The sequence below is a fragment of the Olea europaea genome, chromosome 1 (assembly GCF_002742605.1).
Source record: "Olea europaea var. sylvestris chromosome 1, O_europaea_v1, whole genome shotgun sequence".
In the NCBI taxonomy this organism is placed as follows: Eukaryota; Viridiplantae; Streptophyta; class Magnoliopsida; order Lamiales; family Oleaceae; genus Olea; species Olea europaea.
The window spans coordinates 32,166,011-32,193,590 of NC_036237.1; the positions used below are offsets into that span (position 1 = coordinate 32,166,011).

Consider the following 27,580-nt stretch of genomic DNA (forward strand, 5'->3'; position numbering starts at 1 on the left):
TAAGGGTTTTAAGAGAAATGAACATTCTTTTTTTTGTACCCTTCGATTAGAGGAGATTGAAAAAGCGAATGGTCCAATTCCAAAACCCGTTAAAAGGTTTATTCAAGAATTTGAGGACATCATGCCGGACGAATCACCAAAGAAATTACCACCAAGAAGGACGATTGATCATGAGATTAAACTTATTCCAGGCGCCAAACCTCCTGCAAGGGCACCATACCATATATCTCAGCCTGAGCTTGAAGAGCTTAGGAAGCAATTGGGAGAAATGTTGGAGAGTGGAATCATTGTGCCGCGAAGTCGCCATATGGAGCTCCTGTATTGTTTCAAAAAAGGCCGATGGTTCTCTTAGAATGTGCTGTGACTATCGAGCCTTGAACAAGATTACTGTAAAGAATAGCTATCCTATCCCACTGGCTGTAGATTGCTTCGATCGACTGAGTCGGGCAAAATAGTACACAAAAATTGATCTTAGGTCCGGATACTGGCAAGTTCCGATCAAGGAGGAAGATGAAACAGAGACTACGGTGGTAACCAGATATAGAGTCTTTGAATTTAAAGTGATGCCTTTTGGTTTGACAAACGCTCCAGTAACATTTGTACTATGCTGAATCAGGTACTTCATGGGTTCTTAGATGATTTTGTTGTGGTGTACTTGGACGACATAGTAATCTACAGCGAGATATTGAAGGAACATGTCCAACATGTGAGGCAAGTTTTTAATCGGCTACGGGAGAATAAACTCTACGCCAAGCCGTCTAAATACTCATTTGCTCAGACATCTATCAGTTTCTTGAGTCACATCATTGAATAAGGTAAAATCCGCATGGATTCGAAGAAGTTAAAGTCATCAAAGATTGGCAACCACCAAAAATTGTACATGATGTACATTCGTTTCTTGGTTATGCAATTACTATTGAAGATTTGTGAAAGGCTACTTAGAAATTGTACTGCCACTTACCGAATTGACAAAGAAGTATAAGGATTGAGATTGGTCATCCCAATGCCAAACTGCGTTTAAAAGGTTGAAGAAGTCCATGTGGACGAACCTGATTTTAGCCTTATCGAATATGATTAAACCATTTGAAGTTCATACAGATACTTTAGATTTTGCACTTAGTGGAGTCCTCATGCAAGAAGGACATCCGGTAGCATATGAGAGCCGGAAGTTAAACCAAACAGAACGTCGTTACTCGACACATGAAAAGGAATTGTTGGCATTGGTTCATTGTCTCAGAGGATGGCATCACTATTTGTTTTTATCTCCATTTATTGTGAAGACAGATAACACTGCAGTTAGTCACTTCATGTCCTAACCAAAACTATCGAGCAAGTAGGCTCGTTGGCAGAAATTTCTTTCAGAGTTCAATTTTATGTTAGAGTATCATCCCTAATCCAGTAATCATGTTGCTGATACTCTTAGTCGATGGGCCGATTTGGCTACCATTTACTCCGTAGCTGCTCTTTCAGGGAGTGTCGTCTCTACGAACACTAGAGACCAAATTCAAGCACTTATGTCGGCTACTTAATATTTGGTCGACCTCATCAAGCAAGGTAAAATTTGACAGTTCTGGCGCAATGGAGAACTAGTGAAGACAAAGGGAGACTGCCTATATATTCCTAAGGGCGGAGATTTGAGGAAATCACTAATTATAGAATGCCATGACACGATTTGGGTAGGGCATCCCGGAGAGAAACGTACTTGTGACTACTGCAACGTGCATACTACTAACTTCAAATGCGAGATGACATTGCAACCTATGTAAAAACTTGTCTTATTTGTCAACAAGATAAGGCAGATCATCAGAAAAAGGCGGGCTTGCTGGAGCCCCTTTCCGTCCCAATCCGGTCATTTGAAAGTGTATCGATGGACTACATTATTGGGTTACCAAAAGTTGAGGATTTTGGCACTACCATTGTCGTGGTGGACCGTCTATCAAAATATGTAACTTTCATTGCAGCGCCTAAGTATATATCCGCGGAAGAGACATCTCAACTCTTCTTCAAACATATTGTCAAATACTGGGGACTACCTAAGGACATTGTTAGTGATCGAGATCCTCGTTTCACCGGCATATTTTGGACTGAGTTGTTCAAACTTATTGGTTCAACTTTGAGCATGACTTCTAGTTTTCACCCACAATCTAACGGACAGACGGAGCGCTTCAATTCTTTGCTAGAAGAATATATTCGACACTTTATCTCTACTTCGTAGAAAAACTGGGTAAAACTTTTGGATGCGGCTCATATTTGCTTCAATGCCCAAAAGAGCTCTTCCACCAATAAGAGTCCTTTTGAGATTATTACTGGCCAGCAACCACTATTCCTTCATACAGTGGATATCGAACGAAGTACCAATTCCCCTCAAGAAAAGAACTTTTCTCAAGAGTAGAAACGAAATATTGAAATTGCTTTTAGTTATCTTGAGAAAGCTCAAAAAGGGTATAAAAAGACTGCAGATCTAAAGCGCCGTTTCATTGAATTCAATGTTGGAGATCTGGTGATGGTCAAGCTTCCCTACAGAAATGTTTACAAACCAACAAGAAAGAAGGACTCAAGATGGACGTCAAAATACATTGGACCATTACCCATCGTGAAGAGGATTGGAAGAGTTGCATACAGAGTTGAACTCCCTTCATGGTGTAAAATCCACAAGGTCCTTCATGTTAGTGTATTGAAGTCATTCTTTGCGGATAAGGAGGACGCATCTAGAAACGAGCCAAAGCGACCTGTGTTTGAACTGAAGAAAGTTGGAAAGAAAGTTGCTGAAGCTATTCTTGACCACCAAATCACTCGAGCTTCTAGAAAAGATCATCAGGAGTACTTGGTCAAATGGATTGGATGCAACAGCGAGGAGAATACTTGGGAAAGAGAAAAAGATCTCGGACCCTTCAAACCATTAATTGAAGCATATCATGCATTGATGGCACCGAGGACGTCGCCAAAACAAATGGGGGAGAATGTCAAGGACCGCAACTTTACTTAGTCCCTTGACACTATCGCAGCCGCAGTTTGCCCAACTTCGACCACACAATGTAAATATTACGTCAAATTTGAGTTGTAATTTTCTTTTCATTGTAATAGTTATTTCAGTAGTAAAATAGCTCTGATATTAATAAACGTTTAGTATGATTCCTCGTCTTTTAAACGTCTACTCCTGTCACTTAGGTTTTTTTTCGAATGCTATTATAGGGGGTATTAGTCATTCAAAAATCTTTCAAACTCACTGGTGTCCGCCCCTTACACCAACAATTGTAATTTTCTGCTTTCGTCAATTGTAATGTTCAATTTTCATCAATCAATGTTCAATTTACTTTCAATGCATTCAAATTCTCTATTGTAAGTTTTCTACAAAATTGTAATCAAATTTTCTGTCGTCCCGACGCGATCGAGAAAAGGTGGAAGGTATTCTAGCGGAGCAGACTACTGCCGCATGGTGTCCCTTTCTGTGCCAAGAAGAAAGGTACCCCGTGAAACTAGGGATTGTAAATTAGATTAGGGAGTTTTCAAATATTCGATGAATGACTCTCAAGCTCCATAGTCTTTTCAGATCGATCCATCTAATCTAGTATACGTTGTTTAGTCATCTTAGAAAATTAGTTCAAAACAAAGTTAATATCAATAAAATCATAGGTCTAGCGTGCTCCTCAATTTGACATGAGTCAAGCTAAGCTCGTGCAACAAGGGATTAGACCAGCATCACGGGAGATTTCTTCATGTGGAATCTTGTGATTGCTTTAAGATCGGTTGAACCAATCGACATTACATTTTTAGAATCTGTAGTGTGACCATCCAAAATAACGAACAAACAAAAATTGATAAGAGTGGGATGTATATTCTTCTGTAATGGTTTGAGGTAAGCAAAAAAAGAAAAATGCTATATGGTTGATATTTAAATAGAAAGTTTATAAGTTTAATATTGTCTTTCATTTTCATATCTTCTTAATTCTTTATTTATCCTCAAAGTATATAAAATCTAAATTTCAATGAATATATTGTTTAATTGTGCTTCGTGAATGTTGGTTGTTCATGCACTGCACATTTGCCTAAAGTCTCAAATGACCTCACATTTTGAATGCAAGATCCATTAGAATTGATCTACATTTTTTTTTTTTTTTTTTATCTTGAATCAACATTTCTAGAGAAAATAATAAAAACCAAATGGTCGGGCCAGCTTTTCGGAAGCGAGGTCCATGTATCGGGCTAGCCCTACTAGTGTGCATTAGGCCCTGTAATTATTGGGTTGTGTCAGCTTGTAGGCCCTCTATATATTCATTTTTCTTTCTTTTTTTGGTTTTTCCAAAAAAAATATTTGTAAAAACTTTAATAACAAAATTGTTAAATCTTCTCTTTATGAACTTAAGTCTGGCTACGATTGGATGTAATCCGTTTGATGTATATTTTGTGGGGGGAAAAAGGATTTTTTAAAAATGTGTGGTTAAATACCCTAATAAGTGTGGTTTTGATGCAAGCATTGATCGGAGGGTTCCTTTCTGTGAAGAATTAATGGAAGCCCGAGCATAGAGTTGATTTCATTGCAAGTATTGTTCTCCTATGCAAACTTGAAAAGCATGGTGTTCGATTAAAAATAGACATTTAATGTACGGAAGATTTAGCTATTCATTACGTGGTAGGAATCGGAGATGGATAAGAGGCTACTTGGAGTGCAATCAGAAATAGTGGAAATTACACCTAATTTTTAACTTCTAAATTCAAAAATAAAGTTTCAATTTTTTGGTCCAAAAATCAGGTGATAATTCATCTTTTAAATATTAATAATAATCTTATAAAATTAAATTAATCCATACGCCCACCCCAAACCCCCATTCATCCAACCCTGTTTCATTATCAAATCCTAAATCATCCCCCTCCCTTGCCTCCCTGTCTCTATTTTTTCTCTCTTTACTATTCTCTCGACCCCACTCTCTCTATTATGGCATCACCTCTAGCAACACCACTGCGTTGGGAGGTGGCAATGCTTGCAGTGTTGCTTGTTGGAGTTTGTTGGTGTCTTTTCTGATTCAATTTGCTGTGGGTGGTTTTCTTATAAGATTTTTTGTTTAACCGGAGTTTTAAGGTGGTTGTTGGTGTTTTACAAATGGTAATGGCGGTGGTGGTGAGGCGATGTGGAGTTTGATTGATACTGATGGTGGAGCGATGTTGGTTGGGTAGGATTTTCGTTGATTTTGACTTATAAATTGGTTAATTTATGATCAATGAATAATATGTGAACCAAAAATGTGAGATAACGACTAAATTTGTAATCATAATTCACAAATTGTAAAGTTGTAACCAATTATTTTAATAATTTGATATCGAGAATAATTTATGACTGATTAATTTGATAATCCGTGCTCTTAAAATAAGTTGTAACTTATAAAATTTGTGATTTGTGATAAAAAATTATATATATATGACATGATCTATTAATTTAATAATTTGTGTTGCCTATAAATTTTGTGATTTGTGATATAGAAATAATGTATGACCAATTAATTTGACAATTTGTGATTAATAAGAAAGTCGTGACTTATGAAATTTGTGATTTATTATTGTGACTGGTAAGTAATGGTGATCATAAATTGAATAGTACGTGACATTAATATATTTAATTATCAATCTTAATTAATAAGATTTAATTATGAACTTATTATTGAAATTTTAAAACATGTTAGTTAATTTTGAAATTATATCTTCTAATCACCTTAAACCCCTATTTGATTCCCATTTTTGGGATAAAATGAATTATGGAATAATGATTTTTTGGAGAATGTGTGGTTAAAAAGTAAGGAATTTTTTTTTTGAAATTCGTGTGTTATTATTTTATAGAAAAATATGTGATTGAAAATGAGTTTTGAAAAAATGCATTCTTGAAAAAATGTGTATTGTTCACTTGGAAATATACCATTTTTGGGTTCTGGGCCTCTATTTTAAGATCCATTACTTGGGCTAAAACTTGTTCTAAGATGCATATTTAGGTCCCGTTTGATACTTATTTTTTTCAAAATGAATTTTTCTCTCTCTTATTTTCAAACACACATTTTTCATTAAAATAATATTACATGTAAATCAAATTTTTTTTTTATTTTTCAACCGCATAGTTCTCATTAATTTACTATTCCAAAATATATTTTTACATAAAAATAACTCCAAAACACTCTCTTAGTAGAGCTTTAACTGCTTATAAACGGATCAAATATCATTTTAATCAGAAGATTCACAAATTTTATCTAAAAGTTTGTAATGACCATTCTTTGAGACCCACCATCTAAAAATAAGTACTTACAAACTGTTTATCTTACTTATAATTTATTAGTGAATTTTTGAGTTTTTTGACGAGGCATGCACTTATATTCTTGATGAGTGATGTGAGAAATAATTTTTACACACTTTTAGTCTAGCATCGATTTATAGTCCTTATTAATTTTTCATCAAAATTTTTCAAAATTTATTAAAAATATAATTTTTATCGTTACACCTAATTTATTCTTATTCACACATTTCGAGATCTGTCACTTATTTCTAACATTTTCTTGAACGTGCTTTAGGGGCTGTTTGGGCCCGATTTTTTCACCGTTATTTTACTATTCCAGCCGTCATATTTGACTTCTTCTTTTACAGGTGGACCCCACTTTTTTCATAACGGTCAAAAAATCAATTCTCAAAATCACTCCCAAACAGACTCTTAATAATACTTATAAAATAAGAAAAAAAAGAAAAATTATTTTTAAAATAGATATCTTACTTCCAACTCGAAAATAATTTTAAACTTTATAAATTGAGAATTGAAATTTCGAAGAAGGTAGGCATATTCCAGGATTCCGCGTGTTACTTTTCTGGTGTGGTGGGCGTCCAACCAATAAAGACTAATTTTAAGTGCCTAATCCGAATTGGAATTGAATCCGGAAATTCGAATTTTAGAACTCCAAACCCTTCTCAAATTCGACAACTTGTCTTTATCTGTCGCGTGGAAGAGCCTTAAAGTACTCTATAGACACATAATTTTTCCGCTCGAATCCCCTCTTCATTTGGAGGTATAATTGTTATTTTTGCTGATAGAATTAAGGGATTTGAGGAATAATTTAGAAAGATGTTTAATGGAACGATGGATCCGGAGTTAATGAGAATGGCTCAGGAGCAGATGAGTCGCATGTCACCCGCTGATCTGGCTAGGATTCAACAACAGGTACTTATTTTTATTCTGGGTTCGAAAAATTTTATTTTTATTATTTTCATTCGTAATTTTTTTGTAATGTATTGGTGATTTTGGAATTTGTGAAAAATCGTTTGCGATTTATGCTAGGTTCCGAATTTGTTGGTTTCAGATTTTGGAATTTATGAACGCTCTTAGTTGGTGATTTGATTGTTGATTATGCTTGATTCTCTTATTGATTATTTATTTTCTATTGGTATTTTCCTTGTGGGTTCTATTGTTAATTTTGGTATAGATTGGATCGCTGGATTTCAGTGCTCCATAAACAACTAATTGATTGATAGGATTTCTTGCAATTGGTGAGGCCGCCAATGGTGAAAGTGTTGGACTTTTTAGGATCTCTTGTCAGCTTGTTATGTGTTTAAGAATAATAGACGACTTGATGTATTTTTGTCTGGCATCGTGTCATTGTCATGTATGTCTGCCTCTGTCCATCCTTTTTTTTCATCAATAAAATTGCCAATGTTCATCAAAATAGTCAAGAATCGTTGTGTGAACTGGTATTTAACTATCCAGTGGACTCAAAAATGTCAGTAGCCTGGTTTTACGGCGGCTCCAAAATACTACAAAAGGTTAAATTCGTGCATTTGAAATAGCTACACTAGGCTAGTTGTACAAGTTAGTTGTATATAGGCAAGCAGTGGTTTAGTTTCTAGCTTAGATGTTCTATACTTGGTCAAATAAGAGGGATTTTAATTCAAATTTTCTGTTATTTTTTAGTTCACTTCTCACTGATGGCTGTCATTAATTGTTGCAATGCAGATGATGTCCAATCCGGATCTAATGAGAATGGCTACTGAAAGCATGAAAAGCTTGAGGCCAGAAGATTTGAAGCAAGCTGCAGAACAGTTTAAGCATACCCGTCCAGAGGAGATGGCGGAGATTAGTGAGAAGATGGCCAAAGCATCACCTGATGATATAGCTTCCATGCGTGTGCGGATGGATGCTCAGGTTTCTTATGAGATAAATGCAGCCGAGATGCTGAAGAATCAGGTAACTTATCAGTGATACACACACACTCTTCTAGATTTCATATGTACCAAAGCTTCATCTCTACCCTTTTCATTTTAACTTTGTGTACTATAATTTTTCTGTTCAAGCTAACAATTAAAGAGAAAATTCCACCTTGATCTAACCACTTATGTTATTGCAGGGGAATGAACTTCACAGTCAGGGCAGGTACAAAGAGGCCCTGCACAAATATTTGCATGTAAGTGTTGCATTTTTGTTTTGTTCTATTTTGTTGTACTTGTAGGTTTTTTTTGGCTGTGAAGTTTTATCTTGTGCAAATCTCTTTTGTTTCTTGATCAATATTAGGCTAAGAAAAACCTGAAAGATATTCCTATCTCAAAAGGCAGGAGTCTCCTGTTGGCGTGCTCTCTTAATATGATGTCATGTTACTTGAAAACCAGGCAGTATGACGAGTGTATCAGGGAAGGCACAGAGGTATGCATATCATATTTCTTTTAGTTTGTTATCTTACATCTAAAATTGGTCAAATCATTGCATGTCAATTCAATTTTTTTGAATTTGGTCGTAGCAACTCTTCTCCTTGCTGCTATCGGCTTTGTAGGGTGCTTTGAACGTGCAATAATTCATAGTAAAAATTTTACGAAAGTGATGAGGCACAAGTTTCTTTATAAAAATTGGTAATGCTGCAGGAGACAAGATTTTCTAGGACTAGGTTGAAGAAGTACTAAATTTAAAATATATGTTTATTCNNNATGCTCTGATATATAGCGATTGTTTGAGCCTCATTTTTGGCTAAGAATGCATTTTGGAATGGTAAATTGATGGAGAATGTATGATAAAAAAATAAAGAAAAGTTTTGGGTTTGCATGTAATATTATTTTGTTGAAAAATGTGAGGTCGTAAAGAAGAAAGAGAAAAATGTATTTTGGAAATAATGAGGATCAAACAAGGGCATATTGTGAATTTCTTGTCTGCATTTGATGCATAACCATGGCTATCAATATTCAATACTGAATAAAACTGAAACTGATTAACTTTGGATATTCAGGTTTTAGGATATGAAGCAAAAAATGTCAAAGCCCTTTACCGAAGGGGTCAAGCATATAAAGAATTGAGGCAATTTGAAGTAAGTATCTGCTTATTTATTTCATGTTTTACCATGGTTGCCAATTTTGTTTCTTTTGCTTTCAAATGCTATCTGTCCATCTTTTATATTTTCTTTGCTCATCATACTGACTTCGTATATATGCCAGGATGCAGTGTCTGACTTGAGTAAAGCTCACGAAGTTTCTCCTGAGGACGAAACTATTGCAGATGTCTTAAGGTACTGAAGTTTCACTTGGTATTTTTCATGCTATATATATGCTATTTGTGTGACTGGAAACTGGTCTTCTCTTCCTTCTATTTTTCTTCCCATTGTTTTAATTGTGGAATGTGTTTGGTCTTTGTTTTTTCCCGTCAAATTTTCTAGACTTGCTATCAAACATAAGGCACAAGTTATTTATTCTGTGACAGGGAGGTGAAGGAAAGATTGAGCAAACAAGGCAGTGAGCGTCCTTCAAGAAGTGCGCTGTTTTACATTCTTTCTATTAATTCTATTTTTTATGTTCATTAGAAATGCTGGAATTTCATATACTTTATATATATTTTTGTATATGCAGCTGCACCCTGCCAATTTCTTTCAATCTAATTTGAGTTATTTCTGTTCTTTTCATGTATAGGATTGGTTATTGAAGAAATAAGTGAAGACGAAACTGTTTCTTGCAACAACCATGAAAGTTCACCGTCAGAAATTTATGAACCACCACAAGAAACCAGTCAATGCTCTACGAGTCCAACTGAGAACCTTAGGGGTCCTTTATCTACGAATCCCGAGCATTTGGAGGCACTAAAAGATGATCCTGAATCCGTCAGGTTGGTTCTTATGTTCTCACTCCTGACTTTTCCATAGACATAACATATATGTTCTCTCCATTTCTGAAAAGCGTTGGAGAATAAAATCCAAATTATAAGGGTTGTATATCTTTCAATGTTATGGATTTGTTAGGATGTATTTTATTACCTGTAATGGCCAGCTTGGAAACTTAGTAGATGTCCACGTAATTGTGCAGAAAGCCTTTTAGGCATGTTAATCTGCATCTCTAGCAAATAAATATTCACATTGATCTGTTCTAAGATAATTCATCAATGTTGATACTTAATTCATGGTATGTGTTGTTTTCTATTATTCAATTTTCTTCTTTCATAGAAGGGTGCTAATTTAGGTGACTTTGTTCGTAGCATATGTAATACGAAAGCTGTTGTACGTCATACATGATTTGTGTGATCATACTGTTAACAATTTAAATCTCGTGCTTTGTTTGAACTTGTGATCTCTGCCTTGTGTGTACTTACTTGGCCTCTTTGTTATTCTTATTCCTCGTCCGATTTCTTAACCAATTATATGCCATATTCTACTTAGTCCTACATGAGCATACGGTTACACACTGCAGTTAAGCCTCAAGACTAAGTGTATTTTTCTTCACTTTCCATGCAGATCCTTCCAAAACTTTATTTCTCAAACTGATCCTGAAACCTTATCTGCCATTAATGGCGGAAGAGTTGACGGCATGTCTCCTGATATGGTAAAGACTGCTTCGAATATTATTGGCAAGATGTCCCCTGAAGAACTTCAAAAAATGTTTCAGATGGCTTCCTCCTTCCAAGTGAAAAACCCAATATCCAGCCCCGGATCGGTACCACTGGACATGACACCTGACATGCTTAAGACCGCAAGTGAAATGATGGGTAAGATGCCACCAGAAGAACTTCAAAAAATGTTTGAAATGGCCTCCTTTTTGAAGGGTAAAGAGGCGGGATCATCAACAGCATCTTTACGTTCTAGTTCTGGCTCAGTTCCACCGGATGTGACGCCTGACATGCTGAAGATGGCAACTGGTATGATGGGTAAGATGTCAGCAGAGGAACGTCAAAAAATGTTTGAAATTGCATCATCTTTGAGAGGGACAGATACGGCATCAACATTAGATTTTCATCCTAATGGATTCACGTCAGATGATGATTCTAAAGCTAAAGAAGATTTCAGAGCAAATGGTGATCATGTTGGTGAAAGTAGTTTTTCTCAGAGTTTGCATTCAAGAAGTGTGCCTCCATCAAGCTTGTCAAGTTCAAGTACTAACCTGCAGGAACAAATGAGAAACCAAATGAAAGATCCAGCTATGCGACAGGTTTTTTGCTTAGAACTCTCGTTACATATTATTTTCTGTATTTTGTTATTGATTTTGTTCTTTATCAAGTTTTACTAGATTGCTTGCTTCGTTGGTTCTTTTATCTGTCAGTGTTTAAAGAAGTTACAAAGTAAAGAATTATCAGTTATATTCTATTTGGTATATGATTTCTAAGGAGATCAGGCGGTATTTGAGAAGCATGAATACCACTTTATTGGGCTCTAATATGGTGTATATACATGTCATCTTCGTCTGTTAATTCCTCTATCCATTTTCATATAGTTTTCAGTCAATCCAATTTTGGAGAAACCTACAGTAAACTTGAATACAGGATTTGTTTTCATATAACCTTGGGAAATGATATTGACATCTATGAAGAATGAAAGACGCGACAATCTTATATCTTCTCATTCTTAATTGACTAAAGCCAACGGAGGTTCGATTTTCTTACCATAGGACAACTAGTGCGGTCCAATTATGTAATGTTGATGTTGCTGTTTATTGTCTTGTTAAAAATTATGGTGTGTAAAATGAAACGATTATGATATATTTGAGATAGATCATAAGTCGAAATGAAATTTGGACTTCAGCTTTCGAGATAAATTCTTTTCTTACATTAGCACTTGTATGACATTCTGTTTCTGAATTGGCAGATGTTCACGTCCATGGTTAAAAATATGAGCCCAGAAATGATGGCAAACATGAGCGAACAATTTGGTTTCAAGCTTTCGCAGGAGGATGCAGAAAAAGCTCAACAAGCCATGTCATCTCTGTCACCCGATGCCTTGGATACAATGGTACAAACTTTGATTAAATAAAAAATAGAACTTATTTATTTTCCTCTCATCATTAAAGGAATTATTCATATTAAAGCTTATTTACTTATAAGTAAACTTTTTTAAGCATTGCCCAACATGATCGCAGTATGTTTATATGCTCTCCCCCCATTTCTTGGTGGTCCTCCATCTACTGCTCCGTATTAGATTTATTATTGAAAAAAAATCTTCGTTCAATAATGTGAAATTAATATTAGATAATGCAATGAAGAAAACTCTCTCGTTTGCTCTCATTCTGGCTAAAATTGTTGCAGATGAAATGGGCGGATAGAATTCAACGTGGTGTAGAAGGAGCTCGGAAGACAAAAAATTGGCTTCTGGGAAGATCCGGGATGATTTTGGCAGTAGTTATGCTCCTTTTCGCATTCATCCTTCACTGGTTTGGCTTCATCGGTAAGTAGATGGGGCCCTTTCTGTTTGACACAGTGACATTATTAAGCTGATCCCAGGCACAAGGATTCTTGTCTAAATACGTTTGCTCAAAAGAAAAGTTAAGAGAAAGAGGTTGCAGGTTAAAAGGTCATTGAACTAGATGGGGAATTTAGAGGTATAACCAGCAACTGTTCTTCTTTATTAGCATTTGCTTTAGTCAAGCGTTTTTGTTTTAACCGATATAATTGTATGTTCATTGTGATTGTTTATTTTATCGCGAAAGTAATCTTGCAAGAGAGAAGAACTTGCTCTACTCACAAGTCATATCATTAGGTAATAATGCATTTTTAAGATGTTGTATCATAGATTTTGACTCTGATGAATCCTCAACGGATATTCGTATTTTTGAATTGTGACTAAAGATTTGTTTAATCAAGACGTTGCTTTATAATTTAATCATTTCTAGGGTAACATACTCCACACACATTTGGTAAGTTTCACAACTATTATGTACTTATTGTTTGCTCGTTTGTGAGATCCATAGTTCAATAGTTAATCACTTAAATTTTAATTCAGTCACTTTCTAAACATTCACTTAAGTTAGTTGTTATCCATAGTATTTTACCAGCTGAGAAAGAATAGTATTTTGCTAATTTTACGCTGTGAAAATTAGCGGGTATATATCACACGATGAATAAAAATATGTAAAACTGAATATGCGAAAGGGAAGAAAGGTTGAAAAGCTCGATTTTAAAGCTGGAGTTGAATTTTGTGGAGGCACTAAAGGTTAAGAAATAATTATGCACAAAAAAAAAAATAATAATAATAAAAATAAATGAATAATGATTTGAATGTTGAGATTCAAACCTGGTCTCGAGGGCAAAAATACACAGCAACTTCAACTGCGGAAGCACAGTGGCATTGATAACATTAAGCCCTGTTTGGTTTTGATTTTTCATTCCAAAAAATTAATTTTTTGATCTTTAATTCCTTGAGTCAGCCTTTATTCTTGAATTCTTCATTTACAAGTAAGACTCATTTTTCTTTTTAACGGTCAAAAATTGATTCTCATAAGCACTATTAAATAGGTCCTAAAGTGAAGTTTTAATATCTATAATCGTTTTTGTTTTAATTTTTTATCAATTTTTTTTTTTATTAAAATAGCCCATAATTCCTAGGCCTTCTCCTTCCGTCAGCGCCTATGTGATATACCGTTCCTGTTTGTTTCTCGTTCTTTAAAAAATTATATTTTTCCAAATTTATTTTTAACTTCACATTCATCAAATGAAATAATTTTTACATATAAATTTACATCTTTTTCCTAATTTTCATCGCACAGTCTTTAAAATCACTATGTAATATTTGTACTGGACAGTGGCTGAGACACATGATGGGCAGATCAACCGGCGTCAAGTTTAAAACCTTTTAAACTGATTCTGGATTTACGTAGAAATATAATAATATAAAATATTCCTCCTACATTTTTATCTTCCTAACCGTAAAATCTTGACTCCACAATCCACATTGTAAATAAAATGTGTTTCTTACTTAGTTATCCATCTATCATAACCAAAAGAGGAAATTTATTTAACAATAGAAGAAGAGTTGGATCAGTAGTTATTCACTTCCACTTATTACAAATCCAATCGACAGTCGGATATTGTTAAAATAACTTTGCTTTACTTGATTCGAAAATAGTTAAAATACTTAATTTGCATTCTTCTATTCTTTTCTGACGTGAATTGGAAAAGGGAAATACCAATCGACAATGGTTAACCAACTGAAACTAGGAAAATTAATACTTAATTTTCACTTATTAATAACATTGTAGACATAATAGTTGGATAATACCAACTCAAGTTGGGTCATCTACAGAGGTGTGGCAAATGGGACGAACTGCTTGTGAACTTGTGGGCTCTGTTCGACCTCATTTTGCGAGGAATCATGGATTGAAATGAACTTTTTTTTTTTTTTCACAAGTAGAGCAAGCTCGGATCATGAGATTTATAAGCCGGCTTGTTTGGGCTTGTGGATCGACTCATTTTTTGCTTATTTTATTAATTTCTTTTAATTTTTACTTATTATTAAACTTAGTGTTAAAAAAAAGAATTAGTTCGTGGATGGCTCGATTTGACTCGTGAAGCCCATTATCACACCTAGAGAGTAAACACACGCAATTTATGTAGTGGAAATTACACCAATCCATGGTTTTTAAATTCTCAATTTAAAAACTAGATTTGATTTTTTTTTCTCAAAAATTAGATAGTTTAAATTTCTTGATATTATAAAATTAATTTAATTTATCTCAACATCCACACCTACAGCCACAGCCACACCCAACCCCAACCCCCACAGAACCCTAATTCATTTTTTACTGTTTCATTTTTCGCCCCACACCCCACTAGCCAGCACCGACGATCATCGCAAGCGGCGATGGGCGCATCACCGATGATAGGTGTGCGTGGCGATGTGGTGCGATCTATTTCTCTGTTATCATGACAAGCGCATATGTGGTGCTTGGCAACAGGCGTAGCAATGCAATCTTCGCAGGTGACGTTGCTCGCCATTTGCAGTGTAGTCGTGTGCAAGCAGTGTTGCTGATGGTGTTGGTGGTGCACAGGTGGTGCTGGAAAAGTCAAGTCTATTTTAATTGCTATTGCCTTATTATCCTAGTCTTTAGATAAGTAAATAAATTGTATTTATTTTATTTAGGTATGTGGCTTGTTTTTGGCCCAGTCAAATTGAAGTTTGTTTCACATTTACCGAGTCATTAGCATTTTATCAGGAGTAAGTGGTTAGTGGCTGCAGATATCGTTGGTTTTCAGCTCTATAAATAGAGCATGTTACTGTGAATCACTTCATTGATTTCTGAGAGCAATAAAGTTCACTTTCCTGTTCCTACTTTCTTATTTCTAAATTATCAGTGGTATTAGAGCTTGGTTGTGAAAAAAGTGAGAGAGCTGCAATAACAATCTTTCATTTTTTCAGTTGTTCTTCTTTTCTTTCTGCAGTAGCAGTGAATGATGGCTTCAGATAGCTTTTACAACCAGCTATTCCATGTTTTGGTGGGCATTATGATCATTGGAGCATGTTAATGGAGAATATTCTGCGATCTAAGGAGTATTGGCAAGTAGTTTTTGAAGGAATACCAGAAATGGTGGGTGCAGCAACAACAAAAGCACATAAAATAGAAGTGGAAACCCAACGTCTAAAGGATCTCAAGGTTAAGAATTTTTTGTTTCAAGCCATCGAAGGCTCAATCTTGGAAACTATTCTTTGCAAAGATACCTCCAAGCAAATTTGGGATTCTATTAAAAAGAAACACCAGGGATCGACAAGAGCTAAAAGGCAGCAGCTACAAGCTCTTCGATTATAATTTGAAACAACTTGAATGAAGTCAGGAGAATCTATGATGGAGTACTTCTCACGGGTAATGACGATTGCCTATAAGATGCGGATTCATGGTGACAAGACTAAAGATGTTACCATTGTCGAAAAATTACTTCGCTCCATGACTCCAAAATTTAATTTTGTTGTCTACTCAATAGAGGAGTCCAAAGATATTGATCAGCGTTCACTAGATGAACTCCAAAGCTCTTTGCTTATCCATGAACAGAAGATCAATAAGCAGGATAAAGATGAACAAACATTGAAGGCGTCAACAGGTGGTTATGGTTGGCCTTTAAACAAAGCAAATAGAGGAAGAGGTAAAGGATATAAGGATCGCAAAAATCAGCACCAGCAATATAGTAACCAATTTGGTGATTCTCAAGGAAAAGGCAAAGGCTTATTTCATGTTGGCAACCATAGAACAAAGTCAGTAGACAAAGCCAATATAGAGTGTTACAAATGCCACAAGTATGGACATTATCAATCAGAATGTTGAACTAACATGTCTAAAGGCAATGGAGAAAAATCCAATTTTGCAGAAAAGGATGAGGAAACATCTCTGCTAATGGCATGTTATACGAGAGAAGAGACCAACAAGAATTTATGGTACCTGGACACTGATTGCAGCAATCATATGTGTAGGGCTAGGAAAATCTTCTCCACCTTAGATGAATCTTTCAAAGATGATGTAAAGTTCGGAGATAATTCAAGAGTTTTTGTTATGGGAAAAGGACAAGTAATCATCCAAACGAAGGGAAATTCCATTCAAACTATTTCCAATGTCTTATTTATTCCAGAATTGAAGACAAATCTCCTAAGTATCGGGAAACTACAAGAGAAGGGCTACGAGATCTCCATTAAAGATGGAGTTTGCAAAATTCAAGATGCCAAATTGGGGTTGATTGCTCAGGTTAGCATGACAACAAATCACATGTTTCACTATATCTACACAATGTTACTCGGTCATGTTTTTCAGCAAAACTGAAAGATGAAGCTTGGCTATGGCATTTTCGATATGGTCATCAAGCTTTGGAGGTTTAAAAACACTTCAGCAGAAAGATATAGTAGCTAATCTTCCACAGTTTGGATGTCCCTCAGAAGTGTGTGAAGAATGTGTTGTTAATAAACAACACCGAGATCCATTTCCATAAGGAAGGACAAGAAGAGCGAGAAGGCTATTGGAGATTGTGCGCTCCAACATTTACGGGCCAATCAATCTTGCGTCCAATGAAGGTAAACGATATTTGATCACTTTTATCGATGATTTAAGTAGAAAAACTTAGGTGTACTTCCTACAGGAGAAATCTAAAGCTCTTATAGCATTTAAGAGCTATAAGATTATGGTTGAAAAGGAAGCAGAAAACTTAATACAGGTGTTGCACATAGATTGTAGAGGTGAATACAATTCACAAGAGTTGGCTGAATTTTGTGAAAATCATGGCATTAGATGACAACTAACAACAACTTATACCCCACAACAAAATGGGGTGTGCGAGAGAAAAAATTGCACAATCATGAATATGGTGAGAAGTTTGTTGGTAGGAAGTCGAGTTCCAAAGAGTTTCTGGCCTGAAGCAATAAATTGGAGCATCCACATTTTAAACAGAAGCATTGCTCTAGTAGTTCAGAATAAAACACCAGAAGAGGCATGGAGTGGAAGAAGACCAACTGTTGGGCCCTTCAGAATCTTCAGATGTATTGCTTATGCCCACATACCAGATGAGAAGAAGAAAAAGCTAGATAACATGGCGAAAAAGTGCATTTTTCTCGGAGTAAGCAATCAGTCCAAAGCATACAAGTTGTATAATCCAACCACGGAAAAGATTGTAATTAGTCGAGATGTTACATTAGATGAAGAAAGATTTTGGGAGTGGAATAGAGATGGAGTTCAACAACAAATTCCTGCGAATTTTTATGTGGAAGAAGAAACCCAACCTATGGCAAACTCACAACAACCAGTGGATGAACAAGATGAACCAGTACCAGTAACTCAAAGTCCACCTACGGTATCTACAGATTCTAGATCAAAAAGGTTTAGAAAGCGACCTGCATGGATGACCGATTATGAGGTAATGAGTACTGATCATTCTGAGGATCCACTTATACACTTTGCCCTTTTCTCAGATTGTGATCCTGTAGCCTTTATTGATGCTTCCAAACAACTGAAGTGGTGGAAAGCTATGGATTATGAGATTGTAGCCATAGAAAAGAATAACACTTGGGAGCTGATCGATCTTCCAAATGGAGAGAAGACCATTGGTGTCAAATGGGTGTACAAAACAAAGTTAAAAGAGAATGTGAGGTTGACAAGCACAAGGCAAACTTGGTGGCTAAGGGCTACAAGCAGGAGTTTGGTGTCGATTATAAAGAAGTCTTTGCTCCGGTTGCAAGGCATGACACGATTTGATTGATGATTACTATGGCAGCTCAAAACTCATGGCCTATCTCCCACTTAGATGTAAAATCAGCATTTTTCCAAGGAGATTTGAAAGAAGAGGTATTTATTGATCAACCTCCTGGTTATGTGAAACTTGGCAATGAGCATAAAGTGTATAAGTTAAAAAAAGCTCTATATGGATTAAAACAAGCTCCACGGGCTTGATATAATCATATAGAAACTTATTTTTTGAAGGAAGGATTTCAAAAATGTCCTTATGAACATACACTTTTCATAAAGATTAAAGATGGAGGGAAAATGCTCATTGTTTGCTTATATGTAGATGATTTAATCTATACTGGAAATGATACAACCATGTTTGAAAGTTTTAAGAAATCCATGATGGCTGAATTTGAGATGTCTGATCTTGGTATGATGCATTACTTTCTTGGCATTGAAGTGGTGCAATACTCTGTAGGAATTTTTATTTCTCAAAAGAAGTATGTGCGAGAAATCTTGGATAGGTTTCAGATGAAGGATTGCAATCCTGTAAATACTCCATCTGAGTTTGGTGTGAAGCTAAACAAAGATATTGGAGGAAAGAAGGTCGACGACACTCTTTACAAGCAGATAGTGGGAAGTTTAATGTATTTGACAGCAACAAGACCTGATATAATCTATGCTGTAAGTGTAATTAGCAAGTACATGGAATGTCCTATAGAGATTCATCTCTTGGCTGCAAAAAGAATTTTTTGGTATTTGCAAGGTACTAAGGAGTTTAGGTTGCCCTTCAAGACTGGAGAAAAGTCAGATCTATTTGGCTTTACAGATAGTGATTATGCAAGAGATTTAGATGATCAAAAAAACACATTTGGGTATGTTTTCATGATGGGGTCAAGACCTGTTTCATGGTCATAAAAAAAGCAACCACTGTCACATTATCATCCACCGAAGCTGAATTTGTAGCTGCAACTGCTGGTGCTTGTCAAGCTATTTGGCTGAAGAAATTTCTTAAAGAATTGCATTTCAAGGAGGATGGACCTACTCAGATTTATTGTGACAACAGTTCAACAATAAAGCTTTCAAAAAATCCAGTTTTACATGGTCGAAGCAAACATATAGATGTGAAGTATCATTTCTTGAGGGATCTCACAAATGATGGAGTCATTAATCTGATTTACTGCAAAAGTGAGGACCAGATCGCTGACATTCTAACCAAGTCTCTCAATTTTCCTGTATTTCAGAAGCTTAGAAAGTTGCTTGGTGTTTGTACTTGGGATAAACAAATTTGAGGGAGGGAGCTTCGGAACTAACCTTCACTGAACTAAATGTTGAAACATCAGTTTAAGGGATGGACTATTGGAAAAGTCAAGTCTATTTTAATTACTATTGCCTTATTGTCCTAGTCTTTAGGTAAGTTAATAAATTGTATTTATTTTATTTAGGTACATGGCTTGTTTTTGACCCAGTCAAATTGAAGTTTGTTTCACATTTACCTAGTCTTTAGCATTTTATCAGGAGTTAGTGGCTGCATATATCATTGATTTTCAGCTCTATAAATAAAGCATGTTACTGTGAATCACTTCATTGATTTCTTAGAGCAATAAAGTTTACTTTCCTGTTTCTAAATTATCATGTGGTTCGTAGTAGAGTAGGCGATGCAATCTAGGTGTTGGCGTTTGTGGTGGTGGTGGTGTTGTTAGATCGACAGTTGCGGTGGTTTTTGTTGATACAGGCAGATGTGGTGGTGCTGGAGATGGATTGGGGATTTTATTTATTTTATATATTTATTATTAACTAAATCGATTGTGGGGCGGGGTGGAGTGGGAATGGGGAGTTGCTGTGACCAATTATTTGGTTGATTATAATCATAAATTAGTTAATATGTGATCAAAAAATAATTTGTGACCAATTATTTGATTGATTGACCAATAAATTGGTTGATTTTTAATCAATAGTTAATATTTTGTCCTAAATGTGATTGTGACTTACATTTTACTAAATTGTGATCGAGAAATTCCTTGTGATCGATTAATTTGATAATTTTTTACCATTAAATAAGTTGTAACTTATGAAATTTATGGTTTGTGATTGATGAATAAATTGTGGCTTATAAAATTTTTGATCTGTGATTTAGAATAATTTGTGACCTATAAGTTTTTTAAATTTTGACAAAGAAATAATTTGTCACTTGTAAAATTTTTGATCTGTAACCTATAAATAATTTATAACCAACTAATTTGATAATTTTTGACGAAATTGTATAGATTTGTGATCTTAATATACTTAATTAGTACAATATTTTTTAATTAATAATTTCATAAATAGAATTTAATTATATTTGATATTTGAAACTTTAAACCTTATTTTATAATTTTGAAATGGCTCATAATTAATTTCTTAGATATGAATTTTTTCCATTTATGTATTTCTTTTTGTCTATTTTCTTATTCGTACGAAGTGAACACATAATGCGTAGAATTTTTATTCTTCTGCAGTTGTACTTTTTATGAACTGGCACCCACCATATCTAAATTCTCAAGAACAATGCCTTTACAAGGAAAATTTTTAAATATTAAAATCCGAAGAAATTTGTAAAAAAAGTTTGAAAAATGCTAGATTTTATTTTCCTAATTCTGGAGCATATTGTCATTTTCCTTAATTTGGAGCATACAATACGAATCTCAAGACTCGACTTTTAACCCCATCACTGCCTCTGCCTCTGGCCGTACTTCCAATTTTAAACCATATTTTTACATTCGGTACCCAAACTTCCGAATTTGTTTCCATCCGCACCTTCAAAAAAACTAAAGGTATATTAATTTTTTATGCAATATATGAATTTCACTAACATCAAGTATTATGTCTTTTAAGTTAGTTATTATGCATTGTATTTTACCAGCTGCAAAAACATACTCCTTCCGTCCCATTTATATAAGATTGTTTTGTTTTTCATACAGATTAAAAAATCTTATTTAATATTATTAATTTGTCTGACGTGAAGTGGAGGGAGAGAAATATCAATCATTAAACTCTTGACCTCAGTTACGAAAACAACAATCTTTAACCAATCGAGACTAGAAGAATTAATACTTAATTTTCATTTTTATATAATTGCATTATAGATAAAATAGTTGGTTAACACCAACTCAATTTTGGGTCCTCTACTCGTTTTCACACGAAATTTGTGTATTTCTTTTAGTCGTGCTTATATATAATTTATTATCTTATTCGTACAAACACCTCAAAAATAAAAGAAATGAACACCTTCACGACAAATTTTTTTTTTCGAAAAATTCGTCTACAATTCTACTTGTTATGATCAGGCCATCCACCATATCTCATTTCTCAAGAACAATGCCTCTAAAAGAAGAAGAAAAGAGAAGGGAAATTTTAAATTATTAAAAAAACTGGAGAAATTTGTTAAAAAAAAAAAAAAAATTGTTTCAAAAATGCTAGGATCCATTTTCCCAATTTTGGGGCAAATTGTCATTTTCCTAATTTTGGAGCATACAATACGAATCTCAAGACTCGACTTAAGCCCATCGTCATGATGTCATCTGTACTTCCAACTTCAAATGGTACATCAACTTTAAACCATATTTTTACATTCGGTACCCAAACTTCCAAATTTGTTTCCATCTGCACCTTAACAAAACTAATGATACGAACCTACGTTGTGTTCGACGGCATTAACTTTTTAATGTGATATATGAATCGCACCAACATCAACTATTACGACTTTTAAAATATCTAAACTATCGAAAGTTTTAATACTCGTAAGAAATGCTATAACCCATATTTGGTTATGTAGAAAATCAAAATTTCGGTAAATTTTTATGAAAATTGATGACATATATGGTTAAAAAATTGATAAAAGTGGTAGATCCTATGAAATATAAATTGAAAATGAGATTGAAAAAAAGTGAGGACCAAAAACGACTTAATCTTTTTATCCCATTTCACCCAACTGCAACCGTCTACTGTACTTGTAATTTGATTTTACCTTGGGCCGGCAGTGCATCCATATCTAACTTCTTGTCCTGTAGAATGTAGGTTACTTGTCTTTTACCTAATTCCTCTCCCCAATTCAGCCTTGTCTGCCCATTCTGCTTTTTCTACCTCAAATCAGATACTACCAACACACAATCATCCTACCTATCTAAGCTCAAATTTAAATGAAACATGTGTCAATGCATGATTGAACAGTTTAAAGCATTAAAATAAAAAAAGTCTAATAAATTTCTGACACATTAGTCTATCTCTTAACTCCCCTATTTTTTAGTTTGACTAAGTGGCTTTATCGACCAACACTGTACCCTCCTGTCTTAGTTTTGGACTTTTCTTCACAAAATTTTATAAAATAATTAAAAGCAAAAAAAAGACAACTTAAATTTATATTTAATTATATAAAAGCTATGAAGTTTTTCAATAATGTTACGTTACACTAGTGATGCTTAACATTAATCTATTTATCTATGTAACAATGAATTATGCTATGTATACATTTCATGGGTTACATTTTGGTGTAAATTGTGCTGGTATTTAGAAACCGTAGGGTGAAAAAGTATGATTTTTTTTAAAAAAAAAACTATTTAACCACGTGTCGACACATGATACAATATCAACAATGATGTAAAAGAGAATGTTCATTTAGCATAATTGGTATAACAAATAGTGTCACATTTTCAGAAAAAGAAGGTGTCACATTTCCACTAGTTGATAATATTGTACTGATTACTGATGTTCGAGGTGATTGGTTTTAAGTGGGGATGGCGGACTGGTGGTGATGCAAATTTCCACATTCTTTAATTTTTTTTTCTTTTAAATATCATTTCAACTATAAGTATACATAAAATTTTTAATTTTAATATCAGTGCTTGTTTGGAAAAAATTATGAGTTATTTAAATTATAAATTATGAAAAAATGAATGATAATTAAATTTATGATTAAAATTAAAATTTGAATATATCTATAAACCGTCATATTGCCAAACAATTTAGTATTTATTTTTTAAAATATTTTATATAATATAAATCGGTTACAATCCTATAAGTAAGTCGTTTTCTCTGAAGTTAAGATCTTCCTCTTTTTCAGGAACAAAACACGATCAACTCTCTCTCTCTCTCTCTCTCGATCGAATTGCTTTCGGGCCTCAGTAGAATTATCCAATTCTTGAATGAGTATACCCAAACTTAAATTCAAAAAGTGGTAACAGTATTTCAGTTTTTTGGCTTAATGAACTTGACCGAGTTGACTCAGTTGAGATCATGATTCGATAGCCGGCGGCAACGATGACGTCACCACCAACGACAAAAAGTAACGCTAAGCATCGGATCGACGGCAGCGGCGATAACAATCAATACAACAACAACAATAATAATATTGGCGGGAACCATCGGGGGAGTAGAATGGGGGAGACGGCGGGGGAGTGCGCGGCGGTGTGCTGTTGCTGTCCATGCGCCATGATTCACCTTTTGATCCTAGCCGTCTACAGACTCCCCGCAGGACTCTGGAGGAAAAGGAAGAGGAAAAGATTATTGAAGCAAAAGAAGAGGAAAAATTCGGAGAATCCGGCGAAAAAGAAGAGCGGAATCCAGGTCGATTTAGGAGAAAATGATGAATCGACGGAAGTGGGAGATTGCAGCAATAACAACCATGGCGAAAAAATCGAAACCCTTGATTGGGACAGGGAAATGTGGGACCGGTTCTATGGGGCCGGGTTTTGGAGAAGTACTTCACGAAGAGATGGCGACTGATTTCTGATAAATTTTTGTGACAAACTTCACCCCGCCGTGTTGATTAGTCTAGTTTAATTAGCAATTCACGAGAGCCATTGCTTTTTTGGGGGCTCGAGAAAGCTATTTTGCGCAACTTCGAGAAACTCATCCAATCAATGTTTTTTTGAAGGAGAATCAAGTACTTCTTGATAAAGGTTACGGTGTCAATTGTTAAAAAAAAAAAAAGGGTTAAAGATATATCAATTTATTGGGTTCAAGTCATAACAAAGACGTCTGTGATTTTGTAGAAACACCAAAGGCGTTACGAAAAATTGATTGATTAATGGGTTTCAAGCAATGCAATTGAGGATGAAATTGAAGTTGGAAATTGATGGAGAAAGAGAAGGTTTGGTAGTAAAGTGGAAGTTACCTAATTGTGGCTTTATTTTTGTGAATGGGTTTATTATGGTACGCTTTCTTGTGTTATTTTTCGAGATATTGCACATACAATGTAGCAAAGTAAAATATATGTTTTGGGATTGAGATTTATGTAAATTGAAAATTTGTATCACTGAAGAGCTATGGCTTTTGCACCTTTGCTTCTTCACATTTTTTTCTTTAATTACAATTAATAAAGAATTAAACATAATTTTTGGAATTTTGCCCTTTTTGAAGCAGGACACTCCTTCGTTTAAAAGTTAATAAAAGTTATGGATCTCATAAAATTTTAAGAAAATTGAAGCTTCAATATTGGGTTGTCGAGTTGCAAATACGCTCGATTGACTGAAGGGAGGAGATCCGTAGAAAAATTTGTTGGGTTATACAGGGAAATGGACTCAAGACAAAGGCCCAATGATTTAAAAGCCTTCTGCCCAAATGTAAATGGGGAAATTAGGTCCACTACCATTCAAAATTATCAAATTAGAATTCTACCCTAAAATTAATTAAAATCTTTACTCCAGTAATTAATACGCTCAAAACCACCCTCCACATGTCTTCCTTCTTTCCTGGCCAGCATGAATTCACAGCATCTGTCGACCGCATCTTTCCCTATAGTTGCCACGTGATTTTTCTGCAGTCTTAGTACGTGATTATACCTTTCCTTCATCAAAATCCCACTCATTATCTTCCTGGTTCCTCTTTTAGATTCATATTCGAACTCGAATTCTTCAATACAAGTTTCAGAGAAAAACCAGCGGGAAAGAATAAGGAATTTTGGGTTCCACAGTTCTTGTAGTAATATTATTTAGAGAAGCGAGACAGAAAGAGTAGTTGGCGCAGCTGAATTGATTCATTTCTGCCTCCATTGGAAGATTTATTTAACAGTTTAAGGGACTCGAAATAAAAAGGTAGGTTTATAGTTAGGTGAAATAATGCAGGGTCACTGTTCATGACTACATATTATACATCGTTTTCCAGCGAACTCGAAAAAGCTCAAAACATGTTCGACACAATGCTCCAGCGAACTGTCTTTTCTTGGAATGCCATGATCACTGGATATTCTAAATGGAATAGATATCCTGAAGTGATGAACTTGATTTCATTGATGCATCACTCTAATGTTAAGTTGAATGAAACCACAATTTCAACGTTGTTAGGTGTTTGTGCACGCTCATGGTCATTGGCAAATGGAAAACAGATCATGGGCTGGTTTTGAAATTTGGACATGAGGAATTTGAGCCAGTGGGGAGTGCTTTGTTGTACTTGTATGCTAGTTGTTATGAAATCACAGAAGCAAAGCGGGTTTTTGATGAGTTATGTGAGAAGAATGATTTAGTGTGGAGTTTGATGCTCGTTGGTTTTGTTCAATATAGTTTTTTGAGTGAAGCTTCGAAGATTTTTGAAGAAATGCCGAGGCGTGGTGTGGTTGAATGGACTACATTGATTTCAAGGTATGTAAAGAGCAAAGATGGGTGTCAGAAGGCTTTGGAGTTGTTCAAGATGATGAGAAAGAGTGGTGAGGCGCTTCCTAATGAATTTATGTTGGATTCCTTAGTGAGGGCTTGTGGTAGAATGATGGACTTGTGGGAAGGAAAAGTGGTTCATGGACTCTTCTTAAAATTGGGATTTGAGTTTGAATCTTTGATATAATATATGATATTTTTCCTAACATAATCAGCATGTGAATTGTCCTAAACATGTTGATTATGTTAGAACCGTCATTACGCTCATGTGCGTTGTCTTGGATATGTTGAATATGTTAAGAACATAATTAATGGTGCTACATAAATGGATGGTGCTATTTTGGTGTGTCACTCTCTTTTTTTTTTTTTTTTTTTAATTTGTTTCACTTTTTTAGAATTTTGTCACTTTTTTGAGTGTGACAATTTTTTTGAATTGTGTTAAAAAGTGACATTGTATCACTCTTTAATTTTACGTAATATTTTTTATTTTTAAAAAACTTTATTTTTTTTTAGATTTTGTAACCTTTTGTGTTTGTCACTTTTTTTAATATTTGTCACTTTTATATATTCTTAAAAAAGTGACATAGTATGTGATATTTTCTTAACATAATCAACATATGAATTGTTATGGACATGCTGGATGTGTTAAAAACATGATTATTGGTGCTGCACAAGTGAATGGTGTTATTTTCGTGTTTGTCACTTTTTTTTATTTTGTCATTTTTTGAGTTTTTGTGTCATTTTTTTTAATTGTGAAAAAAGTGACAATTTTTATAAAAAAAAAAAAGTAGCATTATATCACTTTTTAATTTTACACAGTATTTTTTACTTTCAAAAAACATTTTATATGATTTTTCAAAACACCTTTAATTTTAAGGGAATTTTTGTAAGTTGCCAATGTAAATTACAATGAAGTTGCATGCGATATACATTTAAAAGTTCAGAATTTAATGACATTAAAAACTACTTCATAAGTTTGGCGTTTGATTGAGGGCAACCCAAGATATGAAACTACTCTCACCTCTCTCTCTAAAATTGTCCTTTATTTTTTACTTTGGAAGTTATGAATTATTCTACCGGACTCTTTATATGTAACATTTAATTTTACTACTTTTCAAAAATATTTATTATTTGTCTCTATATTTTATTTTAACTAGTTTTTATTTAGATTATTATATTATTTTCCTACATTAAAAATTAAAATATTTTGAATCTATTTAATTATAGAGAATTAGAGAGCCAACCAAATCCACTCTCTAAATTAAAATATTAATTTAAAGATGTTTTAAGGGTCGTCTCTTTAAAATAGAGAGCATCTCATATTTAAAAAGTTTCTTGAAAATGTTTTTAATCTCTAAGTTTTACATTGAAATGAAAATGTTTAGCCATTTTTTTTTTTAGTGATGAATAAATGACTTTGTAACTAAGGTAAGGTCTCGTGTTTGTGTGATTTTCTCCTCTGTGCAAGATTCTTGAGATCTCTTGTGGTGTAATCTGAATTTTGTACTAATTTTGAAATTGTAATTCGTGCTAGTGAATTTAAGCTTTATCCCTCGTGTAAATGCAGG

At 34.4% G+C, this 27,580-nt stretch overlaps 3 protein-coding genes across 3 annotated transcripts; all 3 read left to right on the top strand.

Moving 5' to 3' along the window:
- The first annotated feature begins 6,828 nt into the window (after positions 1-6,828).
- Positions 6,829-13,056, top strand: LOC111401590 (outer envelope protein 61). Its single transcript, XM_023029401.1, has 11 exons — positions 6,829-7,186; positions 7,976-8,206; positions 8,367-8,423; positions 8,531-8,659; positions 9,234-9,311; positions 9,439-9,509; positions 9,701-9,750; positions 9,907-10,099; positions 10,722-11,412; positions 12,066-12,209; positions 12,503-13,056. Exons 1-11 carry the CDS (start codon positions 7,091-7,093, stop codon positions 12,647-12,649), a joined length of 1,887 nt encoding a protein of 628 aa, XP_022885169.1. The 5' UTR covers positions 6,829-7,090; the 3' UTR covers positions 12,650-13,056.
- A 10,397-nt stretch (positions 13,057-23,453) lies between these two features.
- On the top strand, positions 23,454-24,703 carry LOC111401598. Its single transcript, XM_023029410.1, has one exon. It carries the CDS (start codon positions 23,683-23,685, stop codon positions 24,145-24,147), a length of 465 nt encoding a protein of 154 aa, XP_022885178.1. The 5' UTR covers positions 23,454-23,682; the 3' UTR covers positions 24,148-24,703.
- A 235-nt stretch (positions 24,704-24,938) lies between these two features.
- Positions 24,939-26,199, top strand: LOC111407508 (pentatricopeptide repeat-containing protein At2g21090-like). Its single transcript, XM_023037030.1, has 4 exons — positions 24,939-25,003; positions 25,255-25,344; positions 25,528-25,706; positions 25,748-26,199. The coding sequence occupies exons 1-4, from the start codon at positions 24,939-24,941 to the stop codon at positions 26,197-26,199; spliced, it is 786 nt and encodes a 261-aa protein (XP_022892798.1).
- Positions 26,200-27,580: the final 1,381 nt, after the last annotated feature.

Coding starts and splice junctions, on each gene's coding strand:
- LOC111401590 (XM_023029401.1), top strand. CDS start 7,091: ATGTTTAATGGAACGATGGATCCGGAGTTAATGAGAATGGCTCAGGAG. Junction 8,660..9,233: donor GTATCAGGGAAGGCACAGAG/GTATGCATATCA, acceptor TTGGATATTCAG/GTTTTAGGATATGAAGCAAA. Junction 10,100..10,721: donor GATGATCCTGAATCCGTCAG/GTTGGTTCTTAT, acceptor CTTTCCATGCAG/ATCCTTCCAAAACTTTATTT.
- LOC111401598 (XM_023029410.1), top strand. CDS start 23,683: ATGACGTCACCACCAACGACAAAAAGTAACGCTAAGCATCGGATCGAC.
- LOC111407508 (XM_023037030.1), top strand. CDS start 24,939: ATGGACTCAAGACAAAGGCCCAATGATTTAAAAGCCTTCTGCCCAAAT. Junction 25,345..25,527: donor TGGGTTCCACAGTTCTTGTA/GTAATATTATTT, acceptor ATCGTTTTCCAG/CGAACTCGAAAAAGCTCAAA. Junction 25,707..25,747: donor CACAATTTCAACGTTGTTAG/GTGTTTGTGCAC, acceptor AATGGAAAACAG/ATCATGGGCTGGTTTTGAAA.